Source organism: Apus apus, chromosome 1 (genome assembly GCF_020740795.1).
Source record: "Apus apus isolate bApuApu2 chromosome 1, bApuApu2.pri.cur, whole genome shotgun sequence".
In the NCBI taxonomy this organism is placed as follows: Eukaryota; Metazoa; Chordata; class Aves; order Apodiformes; family Apodidae; genus Apus; species Apus apus.
Window position 1 is genome coordinate 67,588,957 of NC_067282.1, and position 26,161 is coordinate 67,615,117.

Below are 26,161 nucleotides of genomic sequence, written 5' to 3' on the forward strand. Positions count from 1 at the left end.
GCAGAATACAAAAGAGGTGGAACGTTGCACCCTTGAACATCTTTCCCGTAGCAGCTTTTAGTCTAACCTTCCCCTTGATGAAGAAAAATCTTTCATGCTCTTCTGCTTCTACTGAGAACAATTGGCAGGACCACATGTTAAATGCTAAGTCCTGTGCCTTTCTGACTGGCTCATCAGTATTCTGCTCAGTAACTTCCTCCTCTCAGAGGTATTTTAATATTGCAGACTCTTTAGCATTTTCAAAGGTGTACTTTAAAATGTGTTGAGTTAAAAAAATAAAATCAGAACGGTCTGTCACTAAAGTGTTTCCTCCTTTCCTTCAGGTATGTAATTTCTTTCCCCACACATTCACCCACCCCATCCATCCTCAAGATTACTAGGGCCTGGTGTCCATGACACTGTGTATCAAGCTGACAGTTTCTAGGTCTGCTCTTCTGTGACTACGGGGTTGCAGGAGCTGCCCAAATCTGGAAGTATTCTAGCTGAGTGTTCAGTTTCTTTCTCCATCTCTTAGGCCCAGGGGGCTTTCAGATCATGGGCTTTTTATGCATAGAAAAATCGGTTCCAGATTCAGAGGTGCTTTCAAGCATTGGGTAAGTATTTTTTTTTTTTTGAACCTTGTTGATTTTTGATTCATAACCTGAATTGTCAGGCAAAGGGCCCTGATAATTTTCAGTAATTTCAGAGATATTCACTCCTCTGTGATACAGAAGGCATAAACAAAGTAGATGGTGGTGCAGGCAAATTTAATAGTCTCATTTGTAGTGGGTGATCTACATAATTCACTAAGGAGCTCATCTCTTTTGTGGTAATGCAACATTCACTTCTTCAGACTATTAAAGATGTAGAAGCACGTTACCATCTTCCTTAATCATGTTCTGTAGGCATATAGGACTTTCAAACAAAAGGAGACTGAAGTTAAATCCATTTGAGAAGTTGGATCTAGATTGGAAAAGTTGGTGCTGGCACAAAAGTGGTTAATGTCTTCCTTAAGCAAAGTTTTCTTGTCTTCCTACAGCAAAAAAATTATTGTTTCCCTGTTAATGTTGCCAGTGTTGATGGGGTCTGTCATGATGCACAGCCTGCTCCCTGGTGGCATAGTGGCTGGGAGAGGCAATGCCTTCCCTGCCTCGCTGAGGTGATGATTTAACTTCCTGGTTATTTTTACATCTGTCATCCGTAAAATTTAATTAGACTGGTCAGGTAAAGCTGCAACACAGTGGGATGCTCTATCGTGCACCTGGCCTTGCTCACTCTCCATAATTTCAAAAACCTCAGTGAAAGCCTGCTCTGTTTGGCAGCTCTGTGTGCCTGAACATCTTGCAGGGAAGCAGGTTTGGATGAGAAGGGTTAATCTGGTTGTCATGACCCAGATTGGGCAACCTAGGGAAATTCAAATTGGACACCTTCACTTTCTAAACTCCTCAGAGACGAGCCTAGGTGTGGCTGAATCCAACCTTGGTCTCAGACCTGGCCCTTCCAGAGAGAGGATTAAGATGTTATGGTCCAAAGAAATGCTCGACCATCCGATACTCCTAGATTGGATTAAAGTGAAACAACACTCAAGGTCTGTGTTTGAACATTAGCTTTAATTAAAACTATAGAAGTAATAACTCATAAAAGCTGGTACTTCAGTGATTATATATGGTCAGGCTGTGCAATCATAAAGGCTGATTGTTTAGATCACAGAAATCACAATGAGAAAAATGGAGTTAGGCCTTGCGTTACTAAATGATTTAGGAAGGAAGAGAGAGAGAGAGAGACAGAAAGAAAGAGAATAGGAGAAGAAAAGATAGACAGATAACAGATTCACCAGTCCTGGATCTGGCCAGTGGGAGAAAGTTGGTGTCAGTGAAGCTCCCAAAGCCCACCATCACAGCTCCTCCTTTTATAGGCCTGTTGCCCTTAGGCAATTGTTTTGCACTGATGAATAAGCCTGGTTGAGACATACCGAGCAACTGAAGTGGACCTCTTCACCCTCTGCTCCTACATCAGTTGTTGTTATTTCCAGAGGAGTCAGGCAGTCCTTTTGTTTTGTTCCAGAGCTTACAATGGTGTTTCAATACCACTCCCCACAATAGGACCTGAGGGCTGGTTCCTCACACTGGTTAATCAGGGTTATTTCAAGCTTCAGCCTGAAAATTTAAGAAGCAATGTGGTGGGGACAAGACCTTATACAAAGAAATGATAGCTGGAGGCATCTGGGTCTACCAAATAGCTCAGGATTAGCCAGTTTCCTGTCTTCCCTTTCCCCCTGCTACTCTGTAAAGTATTTTCTGGTCAAGGGGATGGTCAGTGTACTGGGAAAGACAATGGCTACGATTCGTGCTGTGGCTCTACAGGATCAGGTGTATCTCACCTGTCTGTACTTGCAGAGCAGGCTGATTGCAGATTGGTGATCAAGAAAAGATCTAAAAACTGTGTCCCTTAGATGAAATGGCCAAGCACAGATTTTCAGAAAAGAAACGTGTGGTTTCAAGGTCCATCCCTAGATCTGGGCCCATTCTAGTGCTCTGTGTGTGTGATACCTTCCTTTTTTGAGCTGATTGCCTTTCTGAGGTGTTGGACATGTATTGCAAAGCATAACATGAAAGTGGCTTTGTAGCAATGCTTTCTTTGTGCCTGTTGCTCCCTCCTTCCACAACAGTACAGATGGTTTGCCTTTTGATGAGGTAATCAGGGGAGGTATTGAAGTGATGTAGCCAACATCTTGCAGGAGGTCAGCAGAGGCTACAAATCTGTCCTGAGCTTCCCAGACCAGAATGGAACCATCTATAATGTAATGTCACATTTATTGCTACTATACGCCAAAAACAGCTGAGGAAACGAACCTTCAGGAAAGCCAGATGCTTTCCTCAGATGAAGCTGAGTGAACTGGGATGGGAGAGAACACAGAGAGTGGAAGGCAGCTGAAGCCTTCAAAAAGATGCAGCATCTTCAAGGAAGGGAGCAGGAGGTGGAGCATCTGGGAGGAAGGAGCACAGGCAAACAGGATGATTAGGATTTGGCAAGGCCAGCAAAAAAGAAGTGGGAGCTGTGCAGTATGCCCACATGTAGCATTGCCAACACTGAGCTGCAGATGACACTGGCATGTGCCTTTTTACATCCCGTGTTTCCTGCATGTCTTGAGGATGAAGAAGCATTCTGTTGTTCAGGAACTTTAGCAATGGCTACTATACTCCTGCACACCAACATGAGAGGCTACAGAGTAATGCTGGTGGCCTTCAGACCTGCAGCTGAATGGAGACTGAGTGCTGGACTCACCCCAGCTACCTGGCTCCCATTTCCCCACAGCCAGTGCTATCACAGTGTTAATGATCTGCCCATCTCCCCACCCGTCCCTCACAGACAGACAGAAATGCTGCTGCCTCTCAGCTGAGACATGGCAAGGTGACCAGTCCACCTGCATCACAGCCCTTTCACCCTGGCATAGGGTGGCAGTAAGAAAGGTAAGGTCCTGTAGTAAGTGTGCTTCTGGCCAGTGAAAAGTAGCCTTTATTTGTGCTGTTCAATTTGCCATAGCTACAACTATGGGATAGAACTTATTAAAACTGACAGGAGTCCCCAGGGCAGGGAACCAGAAGGGTCTTTCCCACATTGCCAGACATACAGCAGCCTAGTGCTTGTCTCACTGAGATGCTTAAATCATGCTGAAATTAATTTTTAATTATGTTGGTTTTCTTCTTTGGCTCTAGGGGTTTTCTTTTTCTTTGCCTCACATTTCCGGAGGCATTCAGGGATGACATGAGACTAGTGTCTGGCAGGAAGGATTTCATTGGTGTGTGGTCAGAACCATGAAGGATGCTCAGGAGAATTCCTTGCCTGGGCTTGGAGAGAAAGAGCATCCCTGTTGGAGAAACGTGTGGTTGGCTTCAGAGCTGATGGGCTTCTGTTCTGGTGCTTGAGGTGGTATGAAACCAAGGAGGGGTGGCATCAGTGATGCCAGGAGAGCAGAACAGGAAAGGTCACTGCTCAGTCTTGAATTGAGATTGACTGTTTGGAGAGTAACAGAGATAGCTGGATCAGTAGCCTTTGAAGGGCAGGATTGGTCTGGGATGTCTTCTACCTCCTGTTCAGTGTCATTCAGCAAGATGTATGTAGCAGCTGATGCTGTCTTTGCAGAAGTATGGTTTTGAATCCCTCACACTTCAAATTGCCTGTAGCCTTGTGAGCCTTCCTTTGCTCCTAAGGCAACAGGTCAGGTGGTAAGATACAGCCAGGAAATTACAACTGTGTTAATTCATTATTACCATTAGATAAGGAAAAGTTCACTTCAGTGGTTCACTCAAAAGGTAATTCAGATTAGAGATACTTGCATTGGTCTGAGAACTGGTGTGCCCATTCTTTTTGGGAGATGAGACACCTCACAGCCAGGAGAGTTTGCAGGCTGAAAGCTGCCAGACCCTGTCATCACTTCATGAGCAAACCATCACACACTTGGCTGAAACTAATCAGATTTGTACCAGTGTTCTCTGAGTGTCTGTAGTTCCTATTTGCAGTTTTCTGAGCATCACTGTGCCTGCAGCCTGTAGATCCTTCCTTGAAATGCTGGCATTGATTAGATGTTCTTCAAAAACCATCACATCAGTAACAAGTGACTGAGACAGGGCTTGGCTTTGCAATAAGCTTAAGACAAGCTCTTTCTTGTGTAAGGTTGCCCATTCCAGAGAAGTTGCTAGCCTGAGCAGGTTGTGCTGACCCCAGCTGTGGTCAGAGGACCAGCCTAGGGAAGCAGGTTCCCAGGTTACTCTGATTCCCCTCAGAGAGGCTGCAGTATGGCAATCTCTGAGTGTGCCTAGCCCTGCAGCGGGGTGCAGCTGACCTCTGCTGAGTAGCTGGCATTCCATAAGGAGTTTAGGGAGGATTGCCTGGGGAAGAGAGGTTTTTCTGTAAGTCAGTGCTTTGTCCTTGTTGTGGTTTGGCAAATGTGGCTTTTTAATGTCTGGCTACTGCTCAGACCTTTAAGACAACATGTCAAATAGCTGCTGCAAGGTGTGCTGGAGCATGTTAGCTGAGCAGTGTCACCTGCAGAGCAGCAGGGCCCTGTCAGCAGGCGAAACCTGCCTCCTCCATCATTTCCTTGCCTTCCCAGCAGGAACTTTCCCTCATGGAAGCTTGTTTTACCTTCTGCCCCATGAGCCTTTGTGGTCTCCTGCTTAGACTCCTGAATGTCCTGGTGCCTGTCCTGCCTGCTGCTGACTCCCACGGGAGTTATGTTATGAGTGTGTTATGGTTTCTTCTCTGTTTATGTTTTACAATGTAAAACTCAACATCAGAACTGTGGACTTTAGCTCTGGATGGCTTCAGTTTGGTTCCTGGTACCATTTAAGGTGTTAGTAACTTGTGTGACCCATGTTTTTGCTACTAGACCTCCAGTTTAAATCATGGTCCTCGAGAACACAGCTGAGAGCCATGGGGCACATGTGGGGTTCTGATCTGTGATGGACATCTGCTGTTGCACCTGCACCCATGTAAGCCACAGAAGTAGCTGCAATAACCACCATATAGCACCCTAAATAGATATGTTTGGTGGTCTGCAAAGGGGTGGCAGTGAGCTGTGGAGATGCTCTCTGCTTGCTTCTGCCTGCCATTCTTGGAGGACTAAGCAACTGAGAGCTGCTCAGGGTGGGTTTTCTTGTCTTGCCTTGTTTTCAAAGATTGGTACCCACCTCTACCATCATGGCTACTGCACAGCAGCCTGTGGTGAGGTTGCAGATCAAGAGACACCACGGAGAGTAGGTTGCTGCTTGGCTGGCTGTCCTTTCCAGCCCCGAGTCAAGATTTTACCACTTTTTCTGAAAAATGGATTCATAACCTATTTTATTTCTGTGTTTTATGTTCTAAAAAAATGCCTCAGAGCTGCAGCCGTCATCAGGATCCTCGTGTCCCTCCTGGGAGGGTGCTGGGAGGTGCATGCTCACACCTGGGTGGGTTGTGATGTTTAGGAGCCCCCAAAGAGCAACATCACAGGTGGGAGCAGCAAACCTGATGCATGTAACACCTGGCATACCTACCACAGGCATACCCCAGGTATGTGTGGAGGAGATCAGGGTCTTGGTGGCTTTGTCCAAGTTGATGTGTGGTGCTGCGAGAGCTGTATGTGCCTGTGAACCTAAGCAAGCATAGCAAGCCATGGTGGTACGTGGGCCCAGCAGTTCATTCTTCTGGGATACTGCAGCTCAGCCAGAGCCCATGGCTCTGCAAGATGGAATTCATGTCTGCTTGGAGAAACGGTGGATAAACAGGGGATAAATGGTGTTTTTCAGTCCATTTCTCAGGCGTGCTGTAATTGCGTCTAGACAGGCAGTACTTGGATGGCTGCCTTGTACCTTGCGGGAGGGGTTGCTGCTCCCAGTAGGTTCTTCCAGCTCTTCTTCATCTCTAAATGGACTTAACTCTCCTCAGCTACAGTAGGGATGCTTTCTGGCTGTTTGGTCTGCTGGCTCGTCTACAAATGCCATCCAGCATAGGGGACCTTAGGTATCCCATTCCTGCTGCGTGGTGGAGCAGAGCAAAGGTAAGCACAGGCTGCAGGACCCCTTGCTGCACCATCAGAGCAGATCTCCTGACACCAGGAATTATTTACAACCTGCAGCGGTCTCGGAGCTCCCTCTTTCTCTCTGTGGGAGGGGAGCTTTCTGCATTCTCCAAAGGCTCTTCTAATGTGACTGTCATGATGTAAATGAAACCCTGTGCAATGCTCGTGGTTCTTCAACAGAGCACAGAGTCACGGTTCACCTCTCCTCTTCCAGACAGTCATGTAGCCAGGGGAAAAAAAAAAAAAAACAACAAAGATGAGAATATTGTAGAAAATGAAGGTTAGGAGGAGGCATTTCAGTTAAAATATGAGAGTGCGGATTATTCTGCTGCAAATAATGAATGGTGGTTTGTGAAGCACAGGTCCTGGGGGGCTCCATAACTGTCCCTCTGGCTTGCTGTGGAGGGTGGGGGGCATCAAATGGTTGCACCTTTGATTGCTTCTGTTCTTTAGCCTTTCCACCTGCGTTTATTTTGCCAAAGTAAAACTGGGCATAGAGCTCAAGCAGTACTTGAGGGGACAGAGAGATTGGTTTTATTGGAGTGGAGTTTTTGTAATTGTGGGTGGTTTTGTGGTGCTTGTTTCCTTTGGTTTGGTTTGGTTTTGTGTGGGGGTTTTTTTGTTCCATCACAGGTAATAGTTCAAGAGGCTGCTGTCAGTTCTCTATTCTGATAGTTCAAATCTTAATTATTAGATAAAGGACCATATTCTTAGATACAGAACTTTCCCCATGTCTCATAGCTGTGTGGGTGCCAAAATACTGCCTGGTCTTCTGCCACACCTCCTGCTCTTCAGCTCCTCAATCCTGAATTGCTTTGGGGATCACTGCTTGAATAACAGGTTCAAATTCAACTAAGATCAGACAGAACATGACACCTGAGAGTTGCAAAGCCAGGGCTTGAAATAGCCGTAGTCACCCTTAAAAAAAAAAATCTTTTTTACTTATTTCCACCTTTCTGGAAACTATGTATATAAAGCAACAGAAACAGGTCTCTGGTGATCTGTATTATGAAGCATCTTAATGAGAATCACTAGAGCAGCAATCTGTGCACAGGTTGATTCACTCGACTGACATCCCCAATATCCTGTGTGCTGGGTACCTCCTGTGCTGCCCAGCACCTTCAAGCAGATGGAGTAACACTACCCCATGCCTGCCTGGTGTCGCTGGAAAACTAATTGACCATATTTTCAGAATTCATCTGTTGGAAGTGCTTACAGCAGCCACTGATTTCTTTCCGAGTGGCAAGTAAAATGCAAGGAATAACAAAGACCTCTTGTGGGAATTTTTGTGTAGGGAAAGTCTTAAGAGGGCTGCAGGTGAGAAGAGGCTTGTGGAAGGGCTCTGCTCACCAAAACTTCCAATTACATCTGTGTTTTATTGGAATAATGCAGTTACAATGCAGTATGGAGAGCACCTCCCCAGGCAAACAACACATGCTATCCATGAGCATCTCCTCCCCAAACCCATACAAACAAAGGAAGAATCTAGAGCTCTACTAGGAGCTCCAGAAGTGGAGGACAATGTCTTTGGCTTGATATTAGGAAAGAGAGAAAGCCTTTCCTGGACAGAGAAGCTGTGGCATGGACACAGGCAGCACACACAGTTATGCCCAAAGCTGTAAAGCAAGCTCAGCTCACAGCACAGCTAAGCCCAGGAGTGAGAGCTGAAGCGTCTGGTCAGGAACAGCAAGGGGAGAAAATGAGAGAAACATGCTGAGACTGTCCCAGTTCAGGTTTGTCTATACAAGAAGAAGCTCGTTAGAGTGCCCTGACATGAGACTTGCTTATGTGGCACAGGAGGGCTTGTCTGACGTTTTCATCCAGGAACTACTGCAGATGGCTTTGTAAAATGCTGCTGGGGAAAGGAGACTGTGGCAGGGCTGTATCTGGCCAGCTCCTGGAAGCTGGGATGTATGGATGCTCTGTGTGTTGACAGGCAAGGGGAGCCAGGAAGAGCCCTGTGTCTGAACCTGAGGGTCTGCCTCGTTGTGACTGGGGGGGATGTTACTGAAACAGCTCTCCTCCAGGCATGGGCTGCAACAGGACTTACCACAGTGGTCAGACAGGAAAATCGCTTAATTTAGCAGTGTTCCTGATGAAAAGAGGAGCATAAATGGAGATTGGTTCCAAAGAGACCACAAACAAGTTTTGAGACAGGTTGCATGCTACCTGCTCTGCTGAAAAAAACAGGTTCGAGTCTATTGCAGGCATGACTGAAGCTGTCCTAGGCCTTGTGTGTTATTTAGTGGCTGCAGATGGCTGGGTGTGTGGCAGATAAGTTGTGTCCAATCTATTGCTGATCCTTGGGTTAGGAAGAGAGGAGACACTGTGATAATGTTGCACTTCTCATCTCATGTACCAGAGGGATAGTAGCCACCTCTCTGCATTGCAAGAAGCAATAAAATACAAGCAGGCAGCACAGGGGAAGGTTTCAGTTGCAACTGGAGCAATTTTCTCAAGCACTGAGACTGACCCAGTTTCTTGGGCAAACCTTTTGATGAAGACAACAGGGATGTGGTAATTTCTCCATCAGTGCTCTACTTCTAAATTTCCTTGCCAAATTTTTGTTCTTGGCTCCTTAATCGAAGGGATCAGGATCCTTATCAAAGAGGTCATGTTCTGCCCTCTTATTAGGACTGCTGAAGGTGAGCTGGGTCCCTTCTGCAGGCTGAGCCTCCAGCAGTGGGAGGGCAAGTGGCTTCCTGGCACATAGACAGGGGAGATGGGAGATGCTGTCAGCTGGGGTCCCATGTGCTCGACAAGCCTGGCACGCTGTGGTGGCTGATCCTCCCCCGCACGCCCAGGTCTGCCTCTTAGTTCCCAAGTGCCCAGCACTGAGGGACTCACTGGCTTGCCTTGTTGTCTTTGCTCCCCAGAAATGGGAAGCACTTGTACCCTTTTTAGCAGGAGTGCTCAGTGAGGGAAGCCAGCCATGCAGGTGGGGTGTGGCCCTGCTCTTCACTCTGGTGCAAAGGACGCCTGGCAGCCGGCAGTGACCACGTCCCAGTGACCGTAACCACTGGCAGCTCATCCCTCCTCATAGCGTGTGGAACAGAGGGAGGGAAGGGCCCCACACCTCATCCCTCAGCTGAGGAGTCTGTGGCAAACTCGGGCAAGGCTGGTGCCAGCCCCGCAGTCAGCAGCAGAGGATCTTGAGGAAGGCTTTGCGGAAGTCGGTGTTGAAGGTTGTGTAGATGATGGGGTTGAGGGCACTGTTCACGTAGCCGAGCCAGGTGCTGGCACTGTAAAGCCCCGGGGGCACGTGGCAGGAGGGGCAGTGGGCGTTGAGGATGTGAATCAAGAAGAAAGGCAGCCAGCAGACTATGAATGTCCCTGCATTTAGAGAGAGAGAGAGAGAGAGAGAGAGAGAGAAAACAATCCATGACTTGAGAGAAGCAACTGCTTGGAAAGAGGCCTGCACCTGTGCACTCTCCCTTCACCCATGAATGTGTCTGCACTTGGTAAATGCTGAAGGTGGTGTTTATTCCTGGTACTGAAGGACTTGGCAAGAGCTCAGGCTCCTTGGGACCAGTAATGTAAATGGATGGATGGGCCTGGTGACAGATAAAAGCAAGTGCCCACAGTGTAGGGAAAGACTGTTGTCTTAGCTGCTTTAATCAGTTACAAGGGCCACATTATTTCCCTGATACTACTGAGTTAATGAGGGGAAGCAGCACATCTGATGATCTTAGAAGGTGACCAGGGCACCAGCCTCCTGGCTTCTCTATCCAGCTCTGTAAACTGGCTACTCTGCTTCTCCTTGTCTCAGTTTCCTCAGGAACTGGACCTAATAATTGGACATAAGAGTGGCTGCATGTATGGAAATTTAGGATTATTTCAGCTTAATAATAATAATAATAACAACAATGATGATAATAAATAAAGGAAAAGGGAAAGAAAAGGTGCTGTTGCTCCCTCTAAGCAGGGCTTGTTGCCCACTGATTTAAAACAAAAGGGCAACAAAACATAGCAAATAAAATGCTAACATACTTTGGTCTGAACATTTGAGAGCATTACTCTAGATGCCTAAATGCCCCACCGTTGTCTCTCCTGAGTTTGTGGAGCAGTGACAGATGAAGTTTGGGCCTGGCTTGCATTTTTTAACACTTAATACTGTATTAGGAGATGTCCTGCAAGTCCCAAACCATCACCCCTTGCACCCCATGAGAGAGAGTGGCCCTCACTCACCTAGGACAATAGCTAGCATCTGTGTAGCCTTCCTCTCCCGAAGCTGGATCAGGCGGGGCTGCTGCTGCGATAGCTTCAAAGAGCTGATGGTTTTGCCATTGCTGAGTCTCCGTACCTCTAGTCCTGGCTTTGTAGTCTTTCTTGTCTCTCCCAGCCTGCTGTGTTGTGTAGTCCCTGGTGTCTTGGTAAGAGATGCCTTGTGGCAGAAGCTGCAGTATCGCTGCAGTTTGAAGACAGTCAGCAGCTTCCTTTTGGTAGACATCTGGCCAGAGCATTTGAGTGGCAGACAGGGGGAAAAGGTGCCTTGGCATCTGTTTGGCAAAGCTTTTCTCTCCATGTTTTCCTGCAAAAGAGGATACCACAGAAGAACTGGAAACCATCCAAACTGTTCGCTGGGTCAAAGAATGACAAAGTTGTAGGAGTCATCCTTAACCCCACTTGCTTCTTAGGTTTGCACCATACTCTCTTGATGTCAGCTTCTTGGCTTATCTATGGGGTGAACCAGCACAGGAGAACTCTCTACCTCCATCCCACCAAAGAGAAGCATGAGAACAAGAGCTGAAACACCTCTGTATTTATGTGTTGGCCCTGCTCTCCTCAACATCCCCACCCTTTTTTAATGTAGCTTCACGATGACAAAATGGGTAAAACAAGCAGATATGTGTGAACAGGCGATTCCTTTTAAAACATTGTGCTGGTTCCCATGGTTGCAGATAAGTCATCTAGAAAGGTCAGTGGAACAAATGCTCCATGTACCATGAGCATTTTGACCTGTCAGACGAAGATGTTTATTTTTTTTTAAATAATCCGGGTTAAAGCCTGTGAAGCCCTGAGAATGAAGCTTCATAGAGCAAAAATCAATATACGAAGACATTAAAATCAATAAATTAAGAAATTAGCCAGACTTCTGCATGGCTGAGAAAGCTCTGAAGAAATATTGAAGTAGGCTGTGTTATATTCTGTTTGTTTGGTTCTAGGGGCAGTTACACAACAGGGAGTAGCCTCTTTCTAGAAGGCTAAAAAGGATTTAACTGGAGTTTCTGCATCTCAAATATCATGGCGTATGAGTGAAGGATGGGATGAAAACATGCCATGTCCCTTCTTAATGCTTTTTGTTCTGTGCTTTGACCCTTTGTGGAGAAGAGATGAGTCATGCCCTGTCCTTTTTGATAGCTCCTACTGCATCCACGTGGATCTTACTTGGTGTGCATAACGCGGTTTGGTGCTGGCGCTGTGGCTGCCCTGCCGGGTGAGCGTTCGCTTCTTTTGTCTTTGTCTTAGCACGAGGTAAATCCGGACATAGAGCATCAGGGTCACCATGAAGGGGAGGTAGAAGGACACCAAAGAGGAGTAGATGATGAAACTAGGGTTGGATATGGAACAGACACTGGGATCCCCTGGGAAGGAGAAGAGAAAGAGGAGCTGCTGAGCTGCTTTGGTTTAGTAGTACAAGGAGGCTCTCATGCACTTGCAAAGCAAGTCAAAAGGTGACTGGGGCACAAAGGTAGTCTAAGGAGTCCAAGTATGTCCCATCTTTGTTGTTGCAAATGATGCTGTGGCCTACCCACTCATCTAACTCATGCTTAAAATGGACTCTACGTACAGCCATCTAGCATGAACCAGCATGCTTCTGCCTGCTTTTTTGACCAACAGCTCTACACTCTTCTCTCATGTCTATTGCCCTTCTTTTTCAGAGGATCCTTTCTCCTTTCATCTTTTCTCCTATACCTCTGACATCCTCTCAGCTGTCTAGGTGGAGAGGTGTATACTTCACCCTCATCTGTCTGGACCAGGCAGTGGGGGACAGCAGCACCTCCCACCCACATCCCCTTCTCGCCTCAAGCATGGCAGAGGACTTCTGCCTGTGGTTTACCAAGAGAGAAGGCTTCCCTTCCCCTCTGTCTCCAGGGAGAATGAGCTGAGGGGAAGGAGAAAGACCAACCTGCTTCCAAGGAGGAGGCTAAATTGTTTTGTTCTCCTCAAGGGATTAGGTGAGGAAGCAGACCATCAGTTGGATGGGAAGCAGGTTTCTCACAAGCAGTGCCAATATGCAATCCTTGCTGTTAGAAATGTGTCCTGAATCAGATATAAAACTGTATGTCTGGACCTGTTGATATTGGCAGGATGCAGTAAGTCTGATGTGTGTGTGTTGGACAAGCTGCATGACTGGAGATTTGCTCTGTGTGCACAGAGTGATTGTCTGGGGGATTTGTAGACCTGGACACCTTGCTGGGCAATGATTTGGCAGTAAAGCAGGCAAGTCTGTCCTCAGAGGAATGGTATCTGCCTGAGCAAATGACAAGTCTACAGACAAGAGCACATCTGCTTTCCAGCACTGGAGATTTTTCTCACCCTTTGTAGTGTGATTTTCCAGTTCCCTAACATTTCCTGTAACTTGGGAAGTCTGCAGGACCCATGTTAAATGACCTGCCCATATACAGGGCAGCTGCACTTCCAACCTCTCCCTGCATGCTATTGTTTGGAATGTCACCTACCTGTAGTATTGAAGCCAAAGAGCAGAGGACATGACACGGCGAACGCCAGCATCCAGACTACCACGATCATGAGGGAGACTCTCCTGCAGGAGCTCTGCCCAGTGCTGTACTGGTACTGAACTGGTTTCACCACTGCAGTATATCTGGGGACCAAACCAGCTCCAGGAAGAGGAGAGTTAAGAATGGAGGGAGGAAAAGGACCAGGTTTTAAAAGGGAAAAGGAAAAACCACATAGGGAACATGATGGTGAAGGTGGTGAAGAAATGGAAGAGGAAAGGAGAGAAGATCAGATAATGTGATCAGAAATTTGTAGAAATGGTAAGTGGGGCATTGGGAGGCAGAAATAGAGGAAAGCAGAATTAGTTGGCAGCACTGCACAGAAACGTTCTGCAGAACTGCTCGCGTTGTGAAACTACCAGGTTGGGATACCAGATGGCTCTAGAAAGCCCAGGAAACCCCCATCCTTCAAGCACTAAGGTTATACAGGCACTACTGGGAAAGAGCAGCCTCTGGAGCAAGCACTGCCTGCTATACTTGGTGCCTCAGCTGCCCACTCTGGTGTCAGCCCCGCTGGCAGCTTCAGCATTTGCCACGGGTGAGTGTCCAGGTTCTTTAGCTGCCAGGGTGCCCCAGGGGATGCAGCTCAGAAAACTAGGATTTGGAAGGCACAGGAGTCTCGTCTTCAGGATAGCCCGGGGGCTACTCCTTGTGGACAGAGAGAGACAAAATGAAATGGGGATGAAGATTCCCATGGAGAAACACTGGACCTCTCCAGCATTGAGAGCTGCTTCATGTGATTACACTTGAACCACAAATTTCCAAAGTACAGCATGCAGTGTTTTTTCCTTCCCCTACCCCTCAGTCCTCACAGCACCACGTGTGCCGAGGTCTTGGCTCCCAGCCCTCAGAGTTGCTTAAAATAGGCTCAGTTTTAAGATGCAGAAAAGCAGGGCAAGGGTGAAGATTACACAGCAATATTCTTCACTCCTCCCTATATGACAGGATTTTGTTTATTAAAACTTCATGAGTGAGGTCTCCAGAAGGAGAAACCTTCTTTGAGACTCAATAGGAATTAGATGACCAATTCTAGTTCCTGCCTTCAAAAAGCATAAGGATGTGGTTGACTACCTGCTGGTGGTGTTTTCTAGTTTGTTCCTCTCTGCCTTTAAGTGCAGATATCTTCTAGCACACGGTGGGCAGATCTATAGTAACAGCAGCAGTGGCAGTGAAGGACTTACAGGGAGATTTGTGTTCCTGAAGACACTGATACTGCCTCTGCAAATCCCACTTCCTTCTTCCTGCCACGCTGGGGTACAGGGCCACCCCCCATCTGCAGACTGTCCCTGTGGATGCTGTTGGTTCTCACCTGTCAATGCTGATAGCACAGAGGTTTAAAATGCTGGCTGTACACATCATCACGTCCATGGTGACGAAGATATCGCAACAGATGCGGCTGAAAGTCCAGACTCCTCCAGTCACCTGCACCAGCAACCACAAAAATGTCAGGCTTGTTCTGCACCAAGTTTAAGCTATGTATAAGGAGGTGCTCTCCTCCAGGTATCCCAACAGGTAGATGAGTTCATGTCCACCGTGATGTACAGAGGGAAACTGAGGCACCTATGTTGCATGCAAGATAACACAGCAGTAGGTGATGGAGAAGGAGCCATGCCTTGATTTCATTCCTTTTGTTACTCTTACAGAGAGGGAGGCAGAGTGAAGAAATAGGTAGCAGCTATCCCTTCCCTTAAAGCCTAGAATGATAAATCAATTTAAATTTGATATCACTGTATATATCCTTTGATTAAGGATTAGCTGAGAAAATCTAAGGGCTGAAAGAGTTTCTCAGCTTAGCTGCTGGAGCTCTCCTGCAGGCAGTGAGATGGAAAAGTGCTGCAAATTTTATGCATTTAACTATGAAACAGAGACCTGAGACCCAAGATCTGAGGCTTCTCTAAAACTTTATATGGATCCTTATCTCAGATTTTAATTATTAGATTTGAGTGAGAACTCGCAAGCTATTCAGATAAAGGGTTTTTGTTTGCTCCCATGTTGAGCTTTTCTTCTGTTTGTTTTGAATTTTTAATCTGAAGTCTGTAATAGTATGTAATCTGTGGCCAACATCTGTGATGGAGAAATGCTGGTTTTGGCCCGGCCATCAAGTTCTTGACCATGACCTTTTCTGCCGACAACAGTATGCTTGAAGAACTGTGTGGCACTGCTCTCCTTGCGCTGGGATGATAACCTGACTCTGAGTGAGGTGGTCTGCTGCAGTACTCACTCCTTGTAGGAGATGAACAAGGAGGCAGCCTGCCCTCCAACAGATAAACCCCCTGGATGAGTACAGCAAGCAAATCTAATGCTGTGCCGGTTGGGGAAGTGGGATAGAAAGAGGGAGAAAAGTCCTTGTTTGGAGAGAGCCTGGATATTAGCCTTCAAGTCTTTAGATCCTGCTGGTTCAGCTGAATCCTAGGAAGCTACCAGAAACTGACACTAGTTTCTGGTTTCTCTGCTGACATTTTGACCACTGCATCTGGTTTTGGGGCCCCAGTACAGGAAAAAACATTGATAAACAGGAGTGAGTCCAGTGGAGGGCCACCAAGTCCCTGGAAGCTAGAGCACTTGACTGGTGAGCAGCAACTAAGCAAACAGGGCTTGTTCAGCCTGGGGTAGAGATGACTTTTGGGAAAGGGCAAACAGCAGTCCCCTACTGCCTAGTGGGAAGTTATTAAGAAAGCTGGAGCCAGGTTACTAAGGAGATGGAGCCAGGTTTCTCACAGCAGTGTGTGGTGGGGGAACAAGAAGCAACAGGCAGAAGTTGAAAGAAGGAAGGTACAAACTGGTTAGGAAGGTGAACTTTCTGACCATGAGGGCAGTGAGGCAGTGGAGCTGTCTGCTTGGTGAGTCTGTGCAGGTTCCATGCTTGGAGGTTTTCAAGACCCACTCAAAACCACCCATCCCAGATCAGGCTGGAGAGGGTGCCAAAAACAATCTTGACTTCTAAGGCAGTGGGTCAACCCTGCAGGAGGTGTCGATGCCTGGGAAGGACACAGCTCCTCGTAGGGAGAAGTGCTTGTACAAACAGAGGATTCACTCTGTGCAAGTTGTTTTCAGAGTAGTTAAATAAATAGCCCTAATAAATGTAAATGGTTTTGATCTTGCCAGCATTCCCTCACACAGGCACAGAAACTTGCTGAGATGAGCTGTGCCTTTAGGGTATTCTCTCCTGGACCCAGGTGCCATGTGTCAGAAGTCAGGTACTGAAGGAGGCAGTCTTCCATTAGACCCTTTGACCCTCACTGAATGCAGAGGAGGGAAATGGGAATTGGGTTGCAGAATGCAGTAGGAAACTGTGCTTTCATCTTGTTTTCTTTTTAAAAAACTAAGCAGAGAAAAAAAAACACACAAACCCTTAGAGCTTTTCTGAATGATTAAGTGGCCAACAAGACACGCAAACTGAAGGCTGTCCCTCTGACAATAGGTTGGTTCAGTTTAATAGGTATATTCAGTTTTCAGAGAAACCCCACACAGTTTTAGCTTTAGTAGCAAATTTTAGATCTGCTTGACCACCTCAAAACATATGAAAAAAAACATTTATAAATGCTGGGAGCCTTTGCAGTGGGACCCAGTAAGGGGTCTTTCTGTAGTCTGAGTCAAAATGCAGTGCTGTGTCTGTGTGATCTGTAGAGTTTGGAGAATATTTCACCAGGAGCTGGTGCCAGGTGTTTGCATGAAAGCCAGCTGCTGCTAGCCCAGCAGATGTGCAAGCACTTATCTGAGGGAGTTTCCAAGGTCCTGAGCACATTCAAAGACTATGTCCAAGAATGTGAACCATTAAAACTGAAGAAGGTGGTGGTGGGAATGGCTCTGAAGTGAACCCTCTTAGGATGTTGCATTCAGATCACGCTGCCTGCATACTAAGATGGAGCTTGTCATAAGAGGATGCTTGACAGATTAAAATGTTTGGATTTAAAACCCATCCTTACTTCTACCAGCCACAGCTTCTAAAATAGGGAGTAGCTCTGCTGAAGTTGGTGAAGTCATTAATGTTTACCTGTGGGGTATGCAAACCTGGAATTTATTCCAGAATTTACAAATGAAGAAGAACCTTTTTATTATAGGCCTTGTTCATAATTTTTAAAATTCTATTTCTGCTCTTCCTTTTATTGCCCTGTTCTGCTCATCTTTGCTTTATCAGCTGGAACTTGCTAGTGTTGTTTTTGATTTTCATGTGCTGGCAGGGTACCTGTTCTTTATCCCTCTGGTGCCTTTTGTCCAGGAATCTCAAAGCACATCACAGGTATTAATTGAATGAATCCTCACAACTGCCTGGGTGAGGTGGATGGTCAAATATTATTCTCCTGCAGCTGATGAGAGCAAGCCACAGAGAGATGAGCTGATACAATCTCTCATTACCACTCAGTGTGTGTGTGGCAGAAGTGGGAATAGAGTCCAGGATGAAATCCTGGCTTTGTCAAAGAATGTCAAAGACTCTTCAGGTCAGGCTCTCACCTCATCTTTCTTGATGACCAGTCTACTTTATCCACAAAATTGGGATATTATTAACTTTCTAACCCTATAGAAAGCCTTCCAGTTATTAAAAAAAAAATAAATTGCTGTGCATTCATAAACTTAGCAAATCCATCACTCTCCCAAATCCTTAAAAATAACCAAAATAATCCCTGTAAATCAGCCACGTAGGATGATGCTGTAATGAGGAGTACATGGACTGAAAAGTAAGAACATGAAGTTGCATCAGGTGATGACAGGCGTGTAGGTAGTGGTGCATCTAGGCATGCTCATGGAGGTGTTTTGTGTTCAAAAGAGTGTTCTTCTTGGGGGTGCTGTTACCTCCCTGTGGCTGTGAAATGGCTGCTGATTTTTTTGCACAGCAGGAGTAACTAAGAGCATGCATGCGGGCAGGCCTGCTGACAAGTGGTAAACTGCTGAGCTGCAGTAATTGAGTTGTCTGTCCTCCCTTTGACTGTAGTCTGGTGAGCTCCTTGAGCTCAGAGAGCAGTTGTAGGTCTCACTGCTCCAGTGTGAGAGCCACAGAACAGGAGACAGAGTTATTCACATACTGAACAGAGCTGCAGACTGCACCTCAGTGACAATCACCTTCTGAAGATTTTTTCTCTTTGGAGGTAGAACTGGATATTGTGGGAAGACTGAGAAGGATGCTCCAGGACATGATGCTACACACCCTCTATTTATACAATGACTATCATAGAATCATTTTGTTTTGAAAAGACCTTTAAGATCATTGAGTCCAACTATTAACCTAGCACTGCCAAGTCCACCACTAAACAGGTTTCTAAGCGCCACATCTACACATCTTTAAAATATCTCCAGGGATGGTGATGCCACCACTTCCCTGGGCAGCCTGTTCCAGTGCCTGACAACCCTTTAAGTAAATAAATTATTCCTACAACTCCCTTGGCACAACTTTAAGCCATTTACTCTGGTTCTATTGCTTATTACTTGGGAGAAGAGATAAACCCCCACTTTGCTACACCCTCCTTTCAGGCAGTTGTAGAGAGTGATAAGGTCTCCCCTCAATCTCCTCTTCTCCAGGCTTAACAGCTCCAGTTCCCTAAGCTGCTCCTCATAAGATTTGTGCTCCAGACCCTTCACCAGCTTCATTGCCCTTCTCTGGACACACTTCAGCATGTCCTATAAGGCATGATGGTCTTTAATGCCATCAGTCTCCAGTGAGCAGGATATTCTAATGCCACTGTCTTACAAACTTTGATCCTGTGGCTGGCATGACTACTGAAGCTCACCAGAGGTGAGTAAAGAACTGAGGTAGCAGTACTGGTGTATTAGACCTACCTGTTGACCCCAGAAGATTACTAGACACAGTGCTGAATGCATTTTTTGTGCCAGAAACTTCAGCAGGTGGAGGTGAAGATTCTGAGCTTATAAAATGTTCCCACTGATCCTCTGTCACAGCCTTCCCAAAAGACTTATCAGACAGAGACAGTTCTGGTCTGCATGATTGATAAAATGACAAATTTCCTGGAGAAGATCCAGGCCACAAATGGCTATAAAAATTGAGTGCAAAGCACAAAGTTCACAAGTGACATTTAAAGCTGAGGTATTCGTCCACCTTCAGCTTCTCCATAAATAATGGCCAGGTCTCAGATGCCCATTTTGGCAAATGCTCAGTCAATAAATAGGTATTGTACATGGTTTTGGGGACTGAATGATTTCTTGACAATTTCCAGGCCCATAGTGTGCTAAGGCATGATGCCATTTCCCCTTCATTGGTAGCATCGCTGATCAGTAAACATCTAAATTACTTTGGGGCTTTTTGGGCTGTTTTTTAGAATCTTAGTTTTGCTGGAGTCCTACAGCCTAGCTCTCCAGGAGATACTGTGCAATGCTGGGCATGGTAGATTGGATTTAGGGTGTGTGTGGGAGTTCTTCTCCCTTTTGTTCTGGTGACCCTTGGATCAGCTGCTTTGATCACCCAAGCTCCACTGATGGAAATTAATCTTGAATGGGTCTACAAACACAACCGGGGAACAGACCTACTGTCATGCTCACAAATCATGACCACAGAACTGCAGGGCTGCTTCACAGATGTGCCTCAGTCCCCCCCCGTCCACAGTGAGAGCAAGTGTGAAGTCTTTTCTAATGCAAAGCACACTGTGATTTCATTAAAGATTGCAATATGCTTGAGGTGATGGACTACTCCATCCTTAAATAAAATTTGACTTTTAATATTTTTTTACTTTGTAATCAAATCACAGACTCTAATTCTGCCTTGCTGGGATGGCTTCTGCCCCCCACATTATTTATACTTGGCTTTTTAATAATTTGATGTAACACAACTGATCTGTAGACGTCCTGCAGGCCAGCTCCAGGGCCACTCCACACAGATTAGTCTAAATGTTGCTGCCGATTTCATTAGGAACATGATAACACATGCAGTATCATGGTGCTCTCTTTGTTCTTTCACTCCACGGTGATGCTATACATAAATAATCAACCATCAGTGCCCTTATTGATAATGTTTATACAAAGAGCAGCCCTTACTTTCTCTTAATTGTAGCCTTGCTGAGACTGCAGTGGGCACAGTTTGGGAGAGTGGTTTTGTTTAACAAAGCCTGGACTGGGTGCCAAAACTTACAGCTGTGTTACCTACTTAGCATGCGCTGGTGGCAGAGGAGGGTTGTAGGCCACTGCCAGTCCCCTGCTACTTGATCCAACCTTCTTGTACCTGAATGGTAGGTCTGGCATCTGCTGGTGTTGTCCTGTCCTACTTTCTGTTCACGCACTGTGCAGTCCATATGCACAAGTCAAAATGTCTCTCTGCATCTGCTTTGTTTTGTGGGAAGATGAGCCAAAGATGGACAGCTGCCAGCAGAGCGTTTACCCTGCCCTTCAGCCTGATCATGGCTTGTCCCTTACAGAAAGAGCATGAGGCTTCAGCAAGATGATGGCTCAGAGGCTTCTCCTGTCTTCGTCAGCATGAGGACAGGGTACTGGGACTCACCTAGAAGCTCACAGCTGATAAATGTTCACACTAATTTTTCTAGACATACCATTTTTTGTGTGTGTGTGAATTGGTGTAAAATGATGAAGAGAACAGATAAAAATGTCAGCTGTAGCATACTTTCATGTATTTAGTAACAATATCTTCCTCAGGGAAATGGCTTCAGTAATTCAGGATACGGCCGAATGGATATGGCCGATATGGAGAATTTGGTTTCCATCTTTGCTGCCCTGTATCTGATAATGTTGTCCATACTGTGCACGGTGACACCAGTGTACTTTTGTACCAGCCAATATGCAAAGATCAGGGAAATGGAGGGTAAGACCCCGAGGGCTTGGTAAGTCCTTTGAAGTTATCATGAAAAATGCTCACGTAACTTTAAGAGATTTTGGAGCATGTTTTTCAGCTTTCTCTCTTTGTCAACCTGGTTGGGGAATGTTGCTTGGAGCTGACCTAACATCATGGATATTAAGGCTCTTACACTCTGCAGGAGACCAGGATTTGACCGCCCTTGCTTGTTTTCTGGCCAGCCGGAGTAGGGATTGATCTGGACTCCTAAGATGAGCTCCTATAAGGTATTTCCACCCTATTGATTCCCTCACTGGCAATCCTTCTGGCTGATGGAGTCAGCTTCAAGGATACTCAGATGAAAGTGGTATTAGCACATCAAAACCCACAGTCTACATTACTGGCTGTAGCCCAGCTGCCATCCAAGCTCAAAGAGGCTGTCCTCAGCCAGGGAGAGCAAGGCTCAGGGCACCTGCTGAGAGGTGGGACTGTGGTATGTTTGTCCATCCTTGTGAGGGCCACCCGTGTGATACTGCAGGCTGCCATCCACCCCACAAGTGCCCCAGAGCTAACTGGGGGGCTAAAATGTGAATGGACATTATCTGTACCAGAGCTGGCCTGTTCTGAGAGGGTGCACTAATGCTGGGGAACTTGTACTGTGGTTGTATCTGTTTAATCTTTCCTAAGATGTACTCACCTCCAGGTACACCCCCCAAGGCATCACCAAAGTAGCCACCAGCAAGTCTGCCACCGCCAGGCTCACAACAAGGTAGTTTGTTGTGGTTTGCAAGGTACGTTCCCTCAACACGGCCAAGCAGACCAGCACATTCCCAAAGATGATGGCCAAAATCAAGATGCAGTAGCAGAGGGCATAGTAAGCATGTGAGTGTGGCAGGTCTGGCTCTGTAGAGTTGTCTGCCCCACAGGGAATGGATTCAGTGGTGTTAAAATGACTGCTGGTTCTTGTGAAGAGGGCCATGGGGATGCTGCTGCAAAGAGAAAGAAAGAGATGACTGAAGATCAGAGCTCTACAATAACTGTGCAGAAGAGTACCTTTGTGTGTGGTGTGTGACTTTAGTACTTCCTTCATGAATGCTAATTAGTTATTAACAACAAATCATAGAGGTCTTTTTTCTGCTTGTATATAGGCAGAGCTTTGCTTAAAATTTTGCTGGGCCTGTTTTGTTTTTCATTGAACCTAAGCCAAGAGAAGAACGTGAGATTTCACCTCCTGTGTGCATCTGAAAGGTGCATCTTACCAACCAACACAACTGTACTGAAGGCAGCAATAGTTTTATGATGCACCAAAGTCACAGCACAAGCCAGCCAGGCACGAGCACAGCCTGAAAGACAACAATTTGTAGTGCTGAAGAAGACCCAATGCAGTCACCCAAACTAAGGCTTGGACCTAGTATCTTTTCTTCTGGGAAATACCCTCCCCCTTTCCCTCATCAAAAAAATGTCTTCAATAACTTCCTGCACTCGAGCACTCAGCTCGGCAGCCTGGCAGAGACTGCACCTGCACTGCTCAAGCAGCCTCTTGAACCCAGACTGCCTGACAGGAAGCATCACCTACTGAATTAGGCTTTTCCTGCAAGGCGTTTTGGTCCCTTCCTGCTCAAGCATCGCTTCTGCTCCAGCCCTGCCTGCCTTGCCAAAGCCTGACTGCCAGTGCTGCCCCCTTTTCATCCAGACTGCGCCCCGTCTTTTCCATGCCTGGCCAGAAGATGCGCTTCCTGTGCTGAAGAGCAAATCAACTTGTCACTTGGATGAAATAATGGAATGATGCTTGCTGGGTACTCTGCATTTCTTTTTCTTACAATGGACTCATGATTGTGCTCAGGAACCTACCTTTGCTTGATTTAGAAGGAGGATGTTTTTTTCCAGGAATATGAAGGCTGCTGTCCCAAGGTTGTTCTGTGACATTTGATTGCCTGTATCAATTTTTTTTTCCTTTGCTAGTGCTCCCATCACTGAACTCATCATCAGTGTGACAGGTACGAAAAGCAAGGACGAATGTTGCAATGCCAATGGTATAAATATTGCTCTTTGCTCCATCTCACCTCTTGAATGGCAGCATCTGTGATACACACACTCCTGGAAAAGTAGCTGTGCAATACATATAAATTGCTCCAGCCCCTTGGCATATATTCCTCCTTAAAACTGGTGTCACTTGCCCCTGCTGCTTTGTAGTTGGGAAAGGACAAGGGCTGAATGAGGTGGAAACTGAAATTCCCTCCATCCCATGCACACAAATCCCTCAGGACAGGGGTGAAACAATCTCTTACGTGTGTCGGTTTGACAGTACCTGTGCTTATCTCTCCTTCTCTCTCCTGCCTGCTCCTGGCAAAGAAGTTAAGCCTTCCATTGGATCTGAAGGATTTTCCATAGCATCAGCCCTGCTGCCAAGTCCAGGACTGTTTGTTCATAAAACAGTTCAGCTGCAGCCATCCAAAGACTCATTTTGCAGTGTCCCTTGCACTGACACAGCTCTGGGAAACCTGTATTGTCTGGGGCCGTGAAAGGCTAGTTCCGTAGTGTTGGGAAAAAATTACACTACGCAGCTGACTGCCTGATAAGCAAAGCCACGACGGGGAATGAACAAAACATCACACACAATATATCCAAAGGGCTTAAGGCACCACATCACACAGTTTGTCTGCAGGTTTCCTGCCCCGTCTCCTGCCCCTTACATCCTAACGCGCTGTTTTTGACTCTTCCTCGGAGGCCAGTTTTTCCTGCCAGGATCCCTCCCATCCCTCCCAGAGGCCCCCAGCCCTGGGACTGCCCCACTCTGTCTGCGGCCGGGGTTGTGCCAAACCAGTCCAGTACGAGGGATCCTCATGGCCCGGGGTACTGGGATACACGCTTTCGGGGGCGGTGGGATGCAGGGGTACAGGGTGCCGGGAAACCCGGGGCAGGCGAGCAGCGAGCTGCGGCACGGGCAAGGGTCGCTGCCGTGGGGGGACGCGCAGACGGAGGGGAAAGGGAGGGATGCTCCGCCCGTAGGGCTCTGCCTCGGAGGGGGTGCCGGTGCTGGTCCCGGTCCGGCTGGCAGGGGCCGGGCGTGGGTTTAGGTGTGGGGTCCAGAGTACAGAGGAGAGCTCCGGGGTCCGAGCGCAGGTTCCAGGCGTGGGTCCGGCTCCGGCTGCGGGTGCTGCTCCGCGCCCGCCGCTCCCGCACCCGAGGGGCAGCGGCAGCTTCGCGGCTCCCCGCCGTGCCCCCGGCCCGGAGCTGCCCCCCGCGGGAGGCCGGGCAAACCCGGGGTGGGGGGGATGCTGTGGGGAAGGGGAGCGGGCGGGAGGGAAGCGGGGGGGACAGCAATCAGGACTTACCCCCGGCCCGCCGGGCCGTGGCACCGCCGCCGCTGCCGAGCAGGGCTCGACTCCGGCCCCGTTCTCGTTGCCGGTCCCGACCGACCCCGGTCCCGTCGCTTCCCGGCACGACCCCCTGCCTCCCGCCGCCCTCCCGGCGCGGAGCTGCGGGGCGGGGCTGGGCTGGCCTCCTCCTCCCCGTCCGCCCCCCGCCCCGGCGGGCCGGGACCCCGCGGTACCCGGGGAGGGGGCGGCCAGCCCGGGGCTGCGCTCGCCCTCCCCTCCTCCGCTGCCCCGGAGGCTGCCCCTCTCGCAAAGGCGGAGGGCTCTTGGCTGGCTGTTGGAGGCAGGGGCAGCAGCAGGGTTGTGCTTCGCTGAGGCACTGACCTGCTTCTGCCGTGGGGGCAAAGTCGAGGGCGGGGAGCCCAAAATCCGGGCCGTGCTGCGGCGGGGCAGGGGGAGGGTGTCCGGGCCGGAGCTGCCGGCGCTGCCGTGGAAGCAAAACTCCTCCGGGAGACACTGCGAGCCTGCGGCTCGGGATGGAGCGTTCGCACTTAAAAAATCGTTGGCATTTAAAAAAAAAAAAGATAATTAAAAAAATCATCAAAGTAGAGACGATTTGTAAAAGGGAGAGAATTAAAATAAAATAAAGATCTTTAAATAAACTGACTTAGACATGACATGAAAGAGTACTGGGTAACTGGGAAGAAGCTGGGAAGTACAGTCATGTTTGGGGAAGTGTCCTTCTCCGAGACCACTGCCCACAGTGCCACAGATGCCACATCTACCATGGCCAGAGTGTGTCCACAGCCACTGCTGTCTGAGATGCGACTTCCCTTGAGGTCTGAGACCAGGTCTCTGAGGCACAGGTCTCCTCAGACTGTGGTCCCTAGGAGGCCTCTGGGGGTAAAAATGATCCTGGTGGGCCTTCTCTCTCCCAGGGTTGGGCTGTGCCTGCCATCCACTCTGGCACAGCAAGTGGGGCTTGCTGTGGGTTGTCGTAAGGGTGCAGGAAGCTCAGCTGCAGGGCAGAGGTTTCTCTTCCCAGGTGGCCAAGAGCTGCAGCAGCCACACCGTGGCCCCAGCAGGGAGGAGGAAATTGCTCTTCCCCTTTATGCACCCACTGGGTCAGGGTGTCCATAGGCTAACTTGTAGGTGGGCAAGAAGGAGATCCTGAGGAGACCAGAGTTTATTTGTTTATTTTTAAGAGATCAGTTACCTTAAAAGGCATGCCTCAGGACTCTGGCTGCCTGAGTCATCTCCCCTGATTGCAGATACCCAAAACAATTTATTTGTAGGTAAGTGTGGTGAGAGGGAGAAGTGCTGTAGAGAGACCACACTTGCACCCATGAGATGTGAGTACCAGCTGGGGATGGTGGAAATGCAACGCCCATATATGACTTGATGGGGACTAATCAGCGCCAAAGTCTTCAAGGAAAGCTGTGACTGCCCTGAGGCAGGTCGATGGATGGTACCGAATGGGTGTGATGAGTCACTGCCTGGTCCCTATAGGTGACACATTTGCAGGTGTCCTCAGTGAAGAACATAGCTGCCAGGCTATAGAACAAATGACCCATGAAGGGCTCTACAGCATCCTCATCCCCCTGGGAGCTCCAAACCCATGTGACACAGGCTATGTTTACCATGCTTGTACTAGATGTGTACAGTTGAACTTGAGCTGTCATCTGCCCCACAGTGCTCACTCTTAGGGAAAGGCACTTGCTAACTGTGCCCAGAGCAGTCAGAGAAGGGGGCTCTCCCATCCCCAGCTGAGGCTTTTTAGCTGTGAGCTTGGAAGCAGTCCAACACACCCACACTTGTGCGATTAAAGCTGGAGGAA

General features: G+C 47.8%; 1 protein-coding gene across 3 annotated transcripts; it reads right to left on the reverse strand.

The window, feature by feature from the left end:
* Window positions 1–9,346: 9,346 nt before the first annotated feature.
* DRD3 (dopamine receptor D3) lies at window positions 9,347–24,415 on the reverse strand. 3 transcript variants are annotated; one of them, XM_051644100.1, is made up of 7 exons: window positions 24,343–24,415; window positions 21,705–21,996; window positions 14,588–14,700; window positions 13,222–13,364; window positions 11,927–12,123; window positions 10,727–11,069; window positions 9,347–9,871 (listed from the first exon to the last, which is right to left on the reverse strand). In XM_051644100.1, the coding sequence occupies exons 2-7, from the start codon at window positions 21,984–21,986 to the stop codon at window positions 9,675–9,677; spliced, it is 1,275 nt and encodes a 424-aa protein (XP_051500060.1). In that variant the 5' UTR covers window positions 21,987–21,996; window positions 24,343–24,415; the 3' UTR covers window positions 9,347–9,674. The 3 variants fall into 3 exon arrangements, with proteins under 3 accessions (XP_051500060.1, XP_051500061.1, XP_051500062.1); XM_051644101.1 differs by having other exon boundaries at window positions 21,705–21,993; window positions 24,343–24,404; XM_051644102.1 differs by lacking the exon at window positions 21,705–21,996 and having other exon boundaries at window positions 24,343–24,394.
* Window positions 24,416–26,161: the final 1,746 nt, after the last annotated feature.